The 12,574-nt window shown below is 38.8% G+C and overlaps 1 protein-coding gene across 3 annotated transcripts in view; it reads left to right on the forward strand.

Moving 5' to 3' along the window:
- The first annotated feature begins 388 nt into the window (after positions 1-388).
- Positions 389-12,574, forward strand: part of rtn4b (reticulon 4b) — a 102,533-nt gene continuing 90,347 nt past the window's right edge. For 2 of the 3 annotated variants that reach the window (XM_065250712.2, XM_065250720.2), the window contains exon 1: positions 391-1,201. In XM_065250712.2, coding sequence (XP_065106784.1) covers positions 523-1,201 — 679 coding nt within the window. In that variant the 5' untranslated portion in view covers positions 391-522. Of the gene's footprint in view, positions 1,202-12,574 lie in introns of all 3 variants that reach the window. The other variant, XM_065250703.2, reaches the window with a different exon arrangement.

Raw genomic sequence — 12,574 nt, forward strand, 5'->3', positions numbered from 1 at the left:
CTATTTTAATTGTGTCTATACAGCATGCATCTAAAATATCACAGCAAACTGCATATACGGTAAGCTTTACAGCAACATAACATCAAAGCACTCATTCAATCTTGTTTGATGTTTTCATGAATAAAAAAACAGTAAATTGTGCTTGTAGTGGCCTGGCCACAATCACTATTAATGCTTTTTAGAATATTGTATTGCGGTGTAAGTTTGAGAGTATGGTATTTACTAAGTATTTTTGTGTATATTATATAATGTTGTCGTTGTGTGGTTAGCTTACCGTATATACGAGGGGATGAGGGTGGGGCTTGAGATAACGTCTGCTGCTTTATTGGTCGCTGGGAACATCACTCAATCGTGGTAATTGCTAATTGGTCAGACAGTTACAGGCTGCGATGTTTGTTGGAGTCGGTTAACTTTTAAGTGTGCGGTCGTGCGGAGTCGCGTGTCTACTGTTTTTCATCAGGATAAGATTATACTTTTATTTCTAACCAGAAACTCCGATATATCACAGCAACATTATTTCCGATGGACGAGGCTGATAAAGTTTCCTCCTGTACACCTGACAAGCTGCTCAAGAATCAATCAGACAAGAGCATGCAGCACGCCGACGACGAAATCATCGCTCCACAGACAAATGAAGAAATTGTTACTTCACAGACAAATGAAGAAATTGTTACTTCACAGACAAATGAAGAAATTGTTACTTCACAGACAAATGAAGAAACTGTTACTTTACAGACAAATGAAACGTTTATTACTTCACACACAATATCTGTAGAAGCTATTCCTCCGGCTGTTGAAATCAGCATTTCTCTGAAGACAACAGAAGTAACCGTTACTGCACACCGAGCAGAAGAAACATATACTTCCCAGATGGGAGAAGATCCTTCAGAAATAACTCGATTAAATAACACAAGTCATCAGGAAACAGTCACGTGGACTTCGCAGAGAACCGAGGATGCAGCAGAAAGATCTCCTCAGCATCCAGAAGTCGGCTGTGTTTCGGCGATTAAAGAAGAAATCATTGCTCTAAACACATCAGACGTAACATCAGAAATATCGCCGGTAACCGCATCTTCTCCAGCGATATCAGAAGTGAGCTCCACCTCAGCAGCTGCTGTTGTAGGCTTACAGACAGACTCGGAGAGAAACACTCATCTCATATCTGGAGATCTACAGGAAAACAAACCCTCTCTTCATACACGTGAGTCTACTTTTAATGTATTGTGATGGTTTTTGTGTTTGCCTGTAACGTTATATCAGAGAGAAATATTACGATACTGATAATATATCGCAGATGATTCATTATTGCGCGAATATTTTGTTGAATTGTCAATAGCAAATGTTTATATTGTGTGAACAGTTTGTCGTCGAGGCCGTGTTTTAGAGAACAGCGTCGTTTTGTGTAGACACGAGGGCGTCAATCGCCTCAGTTTGACGTAAAAGATGAATACATGTTCTCGTGCATTATTAAACTGATCTAATGATCGGTGCAAAATAACGACAAAAAACTACAAACAACGCCTTCACAAGAGATAACATTTACCAGATCATTGCAGTCTGTATATAACGGGATTTAATGCCGCACAACACGAACAGTCTCTCTCTCTCTCTCTCTCTCTCTCTCTCTCTCTCTCTCTCTCTCTCTCTCTCTCTCTCTCTCGACCAGGTTATGTTAGTTTATTGTGATGTGTGATGGTGGTGGAGTAGCTCTTTTGTCTCATGATTCAATGCCACGCCTCATTTCTTAACAATTTAAATGCATAATGCTTGACGTATACTGTATGTTATAAATGTAATTTAATCACATCTCACACCGGCCTGTAGTTTTAAATTGCTGTAGACTACAGGAGAGACAGACACACATTCATAAAGACATTTCTGCTCATAAGCTCTGGTGAGTTAACAACATTCACATTTTGTGTTACTTTTAACACAACTAGTTTTATTTAACACATAATCTACACGAAATGACACAAAATGTGTTAAATAGCACAGCACAAAAAAAGTATAAAAATAAACGCACCCTTTCTCGGAGTGTTTTACCAATATATTACGATCACATTATGGTTTTTGAGACAAGGATCAGATATTTTTTGGGATCAGCAAAAAAGGGGTGGGAAAAATCTAATAAGAATAAATAAAGAATTTACAAAAATGTATTAAAAAGAATGAAGTTGCACATTATTAGGGTCTAAAATTAGCATTTGGTCCAGAAATCTAATCATATGAATATATATACACTGCCCTAGAAAGGCAAAAGGCAGTAACTTCGTTTTTGATTATTTTTATTTATTTATTTATTTATGAATATATACAATTTATATATTTATTTAAAATATTCTCACATTTTGAATGTATTTAAAAAAATTTTAAACGGTTTTATTTAGTAATATGCCGTTACTTAACAATAGATTTTAAAGGCGGAGTCCACGATGTTTGAAAAACGGTTTGGAAAAGGAAGACGGGCCGACTACCAAAACACACTTATAGCCAATCAAATCAAATCAAATGCCGGGTTGCGTATGTGTGGGGCGGGTCTATCAACAGAAGGTCCAGATTCTATTGGGGTAGGGGCGTGTTTGTTTAGGCGATTTCAAATATCAACACTGGCTTTCAAACATCATGGACTCCGCCTTTAATAGTTAACTTTTTCATTCTCAATGTTTAACAGACTTTTATTTTGACACTTTGCTGGATAAGACAGCATATTTCTAGAGCCTACACTTTTATTAAAATAAACTTGTGAAATAAATTCTTAGAGCAGCTCTGGAGATTAGGTTTTATACGTTCACCTGCTCATATGATAAATCCATGAGTGCAGACCTGCCAGCCTTTACGCATTTTGCATAATAGATACGCATTTAGACACCAAACTACGCTGCTACGATTTGTCACTTCAAAATATGCGATAAGCCATTGATGGCTTTGAGTTCGACTGTCTGTGCATTTGCACACTAGGCAACTCGTCTGTGAGTGTAACCGCATTGGGAAGCAACCTGTTGGGAAAAGAAGACCTCGACCAATCATAGCGCTAGTTTTAAACTCTTCAAAGCGAAGAGCAGGGAGCTGTCAAAACGAATAACGAAAATGTTTTTCATCTCGGTCCATCTTCATACTGTGATTTGTTTTACAAGAGAGGATGGTTCTAAACACTTTTTTTAAAGGTAAATGGGCAGCGTATGGGAATTGTGAATTGCATCCATTGTTAATTAGCCTGCCAACCAGGGGGGGTCTAGACCCCCTTTTACCATTGCACGTGCCCCAGTGTAAATCTGTTGTACCCAGTATCCTATATTGTGTCTCAAGTTTAAGTTTTTAGTTTATTTGCCAGTATATTAATTAGAGATCGACCGATACTCATTTGTTTAAACCGATAACAAATATTTGAATGCTTATGTGCCCGATAACCGATATGCTGAACCAATTTTTATTTACTGTTATACTTCTGTTTTTGACATAATTGCTACAACAGGACTGAACTGAACAAACCCTTATAATAATAATAATAATAATAATAATCATCATAATCACTCCCTCTTTGCATACAAAGTCATAAATAGAGGGGTCTGAAAGAGTGAATAATAATATTAATTTAATGAATAATGTTCCCAATACATGGACCATTCCAAACACCCCTATCATTTCGTCAGAAATGGACTGATCCAAAGTTCGCTCTGCGATTTTGACGGAGCAGGAGAGAGAACAGCATAGCGGAGTTGGCTGCATATTGTACATAGTTTATAGAGTAAAACAGGTGGATTAAGTGCCTTTTTTGAGATATAATATCATTGTCTTGACCAGCAACCTGTAGCCTTCAGCAATCCAACCAGTAGTTAGCAAAGAGATTTTACAAATAATATCACTGACTCGAATGCATTAAGGAAAGTAACAAACAAAACTGCTTATATCATTGAATTTTTTAACTGGTATTTGATGTCAGAATAATTAATATTTTGTTGTTATAGCTTATGAAATGGCTGTTGACAGCGTTGTTTATCTATGCATTTACTCACGCATTAACTGGATCAAACTGTGACCGCTTGCAAAGGTAATAAATAATTAATATCCACAGACATTTATTTAGATATTTTAGCAAAATAATGTTTATCTGGTAAATGTTAATATAACTCAGTGTAAATCTTGTTAAAAGTTAGTTGCATGTGGTGGCTGTGCTTCAGCCTTCAAACCCGGTAAGTAAACAGCAATATGAACGTGATTTTACGATGCTAATGATAAGCATAAATAACAGAAAAATGAATTTAATTTAGCGTTTTTAATTCCACAAAGCATTAATTCATGGCTGTTTTATTCATGCAAAACTACTTCGTTATTGGGAGCGGATTTTATGGATCAGCGTGACACTGTGAGTTTGTCTCTATTCTTGAACAAGCTGCATACATTGCTTTTAATAAATCAACTTATTTAACATAACATACATTAATGCACAATAAGATGTGTTATAAATGCTTGCAAATTTGCGAAGTAAGTATACTCAAAGACCTTTTAATGAAGTCACGTCACTCCGCCGTCATATTTTCTGCGCTGCTGCTGCTGCGAGCTCCTCTACTCAGATGCGTCCAGCGCGCAATTCTCAATTCTCTCGTTTATCGGTCAATCCGATATTACAAAACCGATATCCGATCATCGGAAAATGAGCAAATATCGGGGAAAATATTGGGAAAACAGATATATCGGTCAATCTCTAATATTAATTTACATTGCTTAAAATTGTGGCAAAATCTGAGCTATATGAAAAGTAATTCATGCTTGTAAATGCGTTGCAGTCCCACAAATAACGGAAAAGACAAATTGGCGCGAGCACGCAGAAATCGATGTCCACGAGCGGAGCATCTGTGTTTACTTTTTGTAGCACTCAGCCGCCGTTTACTTGGAAGAGCATGTGACGGCACGCGAGAAAACATGACAAAAGTAAGTTTATAAGGCCCAGTTTACATTAGAGCATTTGCGTATGGTAAGTGACACCTCTTTGCAACTTGCTTAATGGCTAACAGAAAGCGATCTAACATGTGGTTAAATTTCACAAAGGATGATGCAGACAATGCTACCTGTAATATTTGTAACAGTAAGTGCAAGGCAAGCAGTGGTAATACATCCAACCTGAGGAAGCACTTATTTAAACACAGTGTGTATTTAAAAGCACAGCTTATTAAGCTTATATAAAAGCTTATTAAGATGCGTTTTCGTCGATCGGATCACTAGTGGACGAGAGAGACAAATTCTGTTTACACCTGGTATTTAGCAACACCAGTCCGTCTCTTTTGTCCACTTTCGATCGCTTCTGTCCTGATTACTTTGAGTGGTGGTCCGTGGAGACCGCGGGGAAGTCCCTTTGCTTTCGTTTTAACGCAAACTGGAGTAATGACGGGTTTAAATGGACGTGAACTAATACTATGCTTGTGTTTTAAGTAAACATGCTGCACAGTGTTTTGTACATGAATATGTTAAAGCTTTCTCAGATTTTTCAGCACAATTAATGAAATAAGATCACACAACTTTCACGCGCTCGCGAAATGAAACTGCGGAGATCAGCCGCTTTTAGCTTTATCAATGAAAGCCTAAGGACTGTGTGTTCACGCTAAAAGTCAGAAATGACGTAAAACTTTGTCCTCAGTACCTCAGATTAGATAAATAGGAGGAGAGAAGGCAGTCCGTGTGGCTGTTCGAACACATTTAACCACATGCGGACCAAATGCCAATGCTGGCCAGATTGGCAAAAAAGTATTTCTGTGTCCAGTCCTCTTCTACATCCTCAGAGCGAGTGTTCTCTACCGCTCTGTCATGGCTTTTACCTGAGAACGTTGACATGCTGATTTTTCTAAAAAATCAACTGCTAGTATTGTTTTCTACATAAAAGTTTACTTTTATGTTGCTTTTAGGACGTTTATGTTCATTGATCATTTGTCTTACTTATATATTTTATTTATTTATTTTATTTATATGTAAGACATATGCCCTGGATGTTATAGGGATTTTTTTTTTTTAAAGATTGTCTGTAGGGCTGGGCGATATGACCCAAAAAATTATCGAGAAAATCTTTTCCATATCAGTCGATATCGATAATTATCATGATAAATAACAAATCTTTACTCCTGTCAAATTTAAAGGCAGATTTTTGCTCCTGAATGAAAATTGTAAAAACCAGACAGTTAATAATGGTTTTAAACTACTTTTTATTCAGAACATGACAAATACAAATACTAAAATCTTGTTTTAATGCATCTGTATTAAATGTAAATCTATTTGTTATGAAATCAACACATTTCTGACACAAAAGCAGCAGACTACTGTCCCTTGAAGACCCCTTTAAGTTTCAATATACTGAGTAACAGCTGTTTATGTTCACTTAAACAAGAAAGAAAACTTAGTTCAGTTATCACGCGTGTGTTATACATATACGAGCTATACACGCTGATAAATGGATATCAAGAGTGTCACGTTGCTGTGGGAGCGCACATACGCAAACACTATATTCACTGCAGTGTTGGATCTGCTGCTTTTCCTCAGTTTCCTGAATTTGTGAATGTCCTGTAAATATACTTTTAAAGCTGTGCGGACGTGTGCGTGCGCAAGGCGGACGCTGAATGAAAGTACAGTATACTGCACCTATTGTGTCTGCTGTGTTTGACGAACCCTGTTTGCGCGTCCAACATTACACACAAGAAACTGTTTCCGCGCATTTGGATTCCGTGATTCCGTCCGCGTTATCTGCATCGCGAAAATCATAGGTCTCTACTAATAAATGAATAACTTGCCTCATCTTCCACTCCTTCAAGTCTAACTGACACTGTGATTGTAAACCAAGAGCGCGTGCCGCATCCGGAAGTGCTCGCGCAACATTACGCACAGTGCGTAAACATTATCGATCACTTATCGAACTGTCCTTACCGTTTTATCGAAAAGTTTATATCGGTAAAATTATCATTATCGAATTATCGCCCAGCACTAATTGTCTGTATTATTAGACATTTCGAAATAAATAACAAAATGTTGAAAATGAGAGGTTTGGGCTTATTATGTCCACTGAAAGTCACTTAAGTCAGAGTAAAGTACCGAAAAAGGTACTGCTGGGTACCGGTATCGAATTCCAGGTACCGGCATCGGAACCGGTACCAGTAAAAATGTGAAAGGTATAACCGCCAAAACCGTGTAATTAAAATATTAAAAAAAAAAAAGTATCATAATGTTTAAATATTAAAAACATTTGTTAACAGTCTGTGTTACACGTCCCACCATGTTCTCACGCAGTGAAAAATACAGAGCGGAGCAGACACTGACAACACACTGACATACAGGACAGACCAGGTTACTTTTCGGTTACTTTTGAGATTAAACATATTAAACAAAGTCTCACCTTTCAAATCATATCTTCCTTCTAGTTAATTTATAGCATCAAATAAACATGAATGACCATAAGAAGGAATGTTGTTTTAACCGCGGAAAGGGGTCAGTACACTCCGCTTTTCAAGTTCAAATCCACCCATGCTAATCTACAAACTCTCCTGAAAGCACATTCACTGCTAGCTGTCTTGATGTTAATTTTAAATAAACGTAGAGTAAGTATCTAATCAGTGTCTAGTTTATTCAAACGCCGGTTTCACTTCGCAAGTATGAGCACTGAGCAGCGCGTATGTGGAGTGTTTACTGCGCATACTGTGCAGTTTAATAACAGTATAAAAATCTCAAGTTTTCTTTACTTTACTTTACATGTATTTATGTGCAAAACCTCTTCAAGACGCTTTTTAAATCCACATTCTGGTCCATGTAATGACAGATATAGGCACAATTAAATCTAATCCTCTATCATCTATTTTAATAATCTTCAAATATAATTTATGCTGGGCAGAGAGTGCCAGCGCAGTCTTCTGGCAACAGTGTTTTTTTTTTTTATATTTCATTGCTTTCTGTTAAATTGTTCAAAGTTATTACTGTTTAAAACACACTTGGCATCACATTCATGATTTTATGGTAAAATGACACTTTCGCGTCAATCCACGAGCATTTAAACAAGCAAAACGCCCTCCCCCCGTGAAGTATAGAAAGTTGGTAGGCCGCCACGGACACATCCTCCAACAAAAGGTCAAGATCTTCACAATTTAGCATCGCAAAGGCCTTTAGATGACACAGATCAAATATGATGATGATCTGAAAAATCTCTAGGAGGAGTTCATTAAAGTATGAAGCCTGGAAATGACCAAATTTGCACCCAAATAACAGAGAAAATTCAAAATGGTCGACTTCCTTTGGGGTTTAGAGCTTGGTTACAAGGGACTTTTTTGTAGGTCTTGGGGGGTGATACATGATCTTATCACATTTCATATTTGTACATTTACCGTAGCGGTTGGGCTGCTCTTAAGTTTTTGTAGGTGGCGCTATAGAGCCATTTTTACACCTCCAGTTCTGAAGCCTATTTCAAATAAAACATTTCACCACATTTTAGATGTGCGCAACGGTTAATGACTTTTTGAGCTTGTTTAGGCTGTCAAAAATGCGATTCATTTGGCGATACTTTGTGAAACCGCCATGGACATGCCCTTTAACGAAAAGTCAAGGTCGTCCATATTTATCATCACACAATATGATGTTGATATGGTTAAATCTCTAAGAGCAGTAAGTCACAACGTAAAACATGGTATTTCCTGCTGCCTCAAGGTGGTGCTATGATTGTTACTGAATTATGCAATGCTGATGTGTTCAGGCCGGGACCTTTATCAAACGTGAGAAGTTGGGGGCAGCTCGGACAATGTATGCCTGAATTACAAAAGCTTCCTGTTTCATGGCGAAACATCACATTTTGACAGGCCGCCATGGACACACCCTCCACCGAAAAGTCAAGATCTTTGCAATTTATTACCGCAAAGAGCTTAAGATCAGTCTGACCAAATATGATGATGATTTGATTAAATCTCTAAGAGCAGTAAATCACAGCGTAAAACATGGCATTTCCTGCTACCTTTAGGTGGCGCTATGACTATAACTGAAAATTGTCATGTTGATGTGTTCATGCCCAAGACCTTTATCAAACATGTGAAAGGTGGGGAAGATTGGACATTTTATGCCTGAGTTATAACAACTTCCTGTTTCATGCGAAAATGGTGAAATTTGTCAGGCCGCCATGGAAACACCCTCCAACAAACCATCCTCCAACCGCAATAGGGATGTTCACATTGACCGTTTAACCATTAATCGAAGGTAAGAATTATGACCGATTAACATTATCAGTTAAAAAAAAATAATTTGTTAATGCATGGTGCGTGTGGTCTTGAGCAGACAGACATTTCGCCACTTTTCTATCTTTAATTTGTGAATGTCCTGTAAATGAAAAAAATTATTGCTGCCCTGACGGTCTGATAAAGTAATAATTTGAATGAGAAATCATTTGTGTGCGTGTTTGGAAGCTGAACGGAGAAGCGCGCGTGTCTGCAAGATGAAGCGGTCCGTCTCAGTCTCGCGCACATCCGGACAGACGTTCACTGATGGCATCTGACCCTGACCATAAACATCTCTCTTTTTGCACAAACGGAGAAAGACGACGCAAAAGCAAAACTTTTTGAAAAGCGTCCTGCTTTAGAAATGACCACTGTGGTAGATTAAACTGAGACAATCTGCCCTTTTTGGATATTAATCATCTGGACTGATCGCGTGCTCTTTGATAAGGTAATGTTGCGTGAATATCTGATAATGTATGAATCCTGGTTCTGTTGTTGATCTGTCCCTGCTGTTTGCACGTTCAAATTAATATTAAAATCTTATAAGTTAACGGTTAATGTTCGGTTCAGAAGCTACGGTTGTCGGTCGGGAAAATTAACTGATATGAACATCCCTACTCCGCAGTTTCACATCGCAAAGGCCTTTAGATGATACTGACCAAATATGATGATGATCTGATTAAATCTGTAGGAGGAGTTCGTTAAAGTACACTGTCAGAAATAAAGGTACAAAACTCAGGGATGAGATTTTTCCGTATTAATCCGGAATTCCGGATTTTCCGACCTGAAAATGTGACCTACGTGAATCATGCAGATATGTAAAAAAAAATAAGGGGGGAGGGGGGTATCTCACAGCCGTCGCCATGGTAACCCGGAAAGGAACCACAATCGCCGTCCCCGCGCAACAGTGCCACACCGGTGGCAGATGACAAAGAGATGCATTTTCCTTCCTTTCCAAGTAGCAACAAGGACGTGTTTCTGACCGTTCGCAAATGGCGGATGGCGAAGTATGATTGTATTCACCAATCAGACCCGATCGTTTCTCTCCTCTCTTCTCCTCATTTGCGACGTTTGGCTGTCACTCGCGTGACTCGAAACAAAGCGGCAAACATATACACGTCGGTTTACTTGGTGGATTTGGAGCAGCAATTTTCACAGAAATGAGAGGAAAAACGAGCGCCATTGCAGAAAATCCTGGTGGCGACTGAGAGAGGGACGATGCAACAATATTGGTTCCGAAAAAAGGCAAGGAAATAAGTTACCTCATCGAGCCTGGTTTAACCTAACTGAGCATTACATTCGTGCATGAAATCTGATCGACAAACACGGAGGGGCGGGAATCGCGGGACAAGGTGGAGTCTAGACTAAGTGATGTTTCTTCATGCTCCGGCGTGAATATAAATGACAGCCACTTCAACCGCGTTTTCATCACTGTTTTCATCACTGTTTTCATCTTATTTACCCTAATAAGATTTTAAAAACATGGTAATGTTTTAATGTCAGACAATCATTGAAATGAGGGAAAAATTAAGAGAAAGGCAGCAGATATAGCATCCTTCTTCAGAAAGAGTAGCAAGAAGCAGCCAAACAAATCTTAGTAAAATACATTAAAGTAGCCTTCAAAATTCACATGATTTTCTGGTCTCTAGTTTTTTCAGCAATGGGAGATATAAATTCTGGTTTCAAAGTAAATTTCAAAAGTTTTATTTGATTAAATAGTTTAAAAAACATGGAGGTTGAATTATGACTATAAATTGTATGTTAATCTCAATTCATTTTAATAAAAATTAAATTATTGTAGCAATTGTATGTTATACATTATTCTGATTAACACACTATAATACTTAAAAGTAGGCCTGGGGCGGTAACCAAATTACCGCCATACCGCGGTCACGTGACCCATGCCGCGGGTCTGAGCTCCTTACCGTCATAACCGCAAAAAAAATAAAAAATACACTTGAAACATTGGCTTGCACTTGTGTGTATATGTGGGGAAGTTATACACGCAGCTTGTTAACAACCGCAGCTTGTTAACTGAACATTAACCTGATATGATTTTTAATATTAATTTGTCATTCAGCCGCAACAGATCAACAACAGAATCAGGTTTCATACATTATTAAATTGTCACGCAACATAGAGCACGCGATCAGTCCGAGGATTGATATCCAAAGAGGTTAGATTGTCTCTTTTTCATCTAGCCTACCACAGTGGCCATTTCTAAAGCAGGACACATTTCAAAAAGTTTTGCTTTTGCGTCTTTCTCCGTTTGTGGAAAAAAGACAGATGTTTATGGTAGGACAGACGCGGACTGCCCGGGCGCGCGCGAGAAAGACGCGGACTGCCCGGGCGCGCGCGAGAAAGACGCGGACTGCCCGGGCGCGCGCGAGAAAGACGCGGACTGCCCGGGCGCGCGCGAGAAAGACGCGGACTGCCCGGGCGCGCGCGAGAAAGACGCGGACTGCCCGGGCGCGCGCGAGAAAGACGCGGACTGCCCGGGCGCGCGCGAGAAAGACGCGGACTGCCCGGGCGCGCGCGAGACAGAGACGGACCGCGTCATCTTGCGCACACACACGCGTCTCCGTGCAGCTTCAAAGCTATACTCAGGCACGGACACATATGCAGTACAAATGATTTCTCATACAAATGGTTACTTTACCAGACCGTCAGGGCAGCAATAATTTGCGTCATTTACATGCCATTCATAAATTAAGGATAGAAAGGTGGCGAAATGTCTGTAGGCACGTTTAGACACGTGCAATGCGTTAACATTTTTTTTTAAAACTGATAATATTAATTGTTCATGTTGTTGAATGTTGAAATTGAAGAAATGTGGAAGGAAATAATATTCACTTTACATGTTCCTTATGTAATTTGCACATGTTTTGTATTGAAGATAAATAAATCATGCATGTTAACTGGTTGTCTTGCCAATAAACCGCAAAACCGCGGGAATTTGTTGATTACCGACCGCGGTAAGAAAAAATCCAAACCGCCCCAGCCCTACTTAAAAGTATTTTAAGGTTTAATGATAGAGATTTTATGTGCAACCCCAGAGTAACTGCTGGCCCCTGCCTGGCCACCCCTATGAAAAATCCCTTGCTCTGCCACTGATTAGCAAAACACAAAAAATACATTATATTATAAATCTTTACCCGGACAAGTGACTTTTGTGCATGGACAAGTGAAACACAAATTTACTTGTCCGAAGGACAAGTTCCTCAAAAAGTTAATGTCAAGCCCTGATAAACATATTACAACAATTTACGATTAACTAAGAATAATAGTAAACTTCATTATTGTTAATATTGTGACTCTTGATGAGTCTTGATGACGTATGCAGCTTA

The sequence above is a fragment of the Paramisgurnus dabryanus genome, chromosome 20 (assembly GCF_030506205.2).
Source record: "Paramisgurnus dabryanus chromosome 20, PD_genome_1.1, whole genome shotgun sequence".
In the NCBI taxonomy this organism is placed as follows: Eukaryota; Metazoa; Chordata; class Actinopteri; order Cypriniformes; family Cobitidae; genus Paramisgurnus; species Paramisgurnus dabryanus.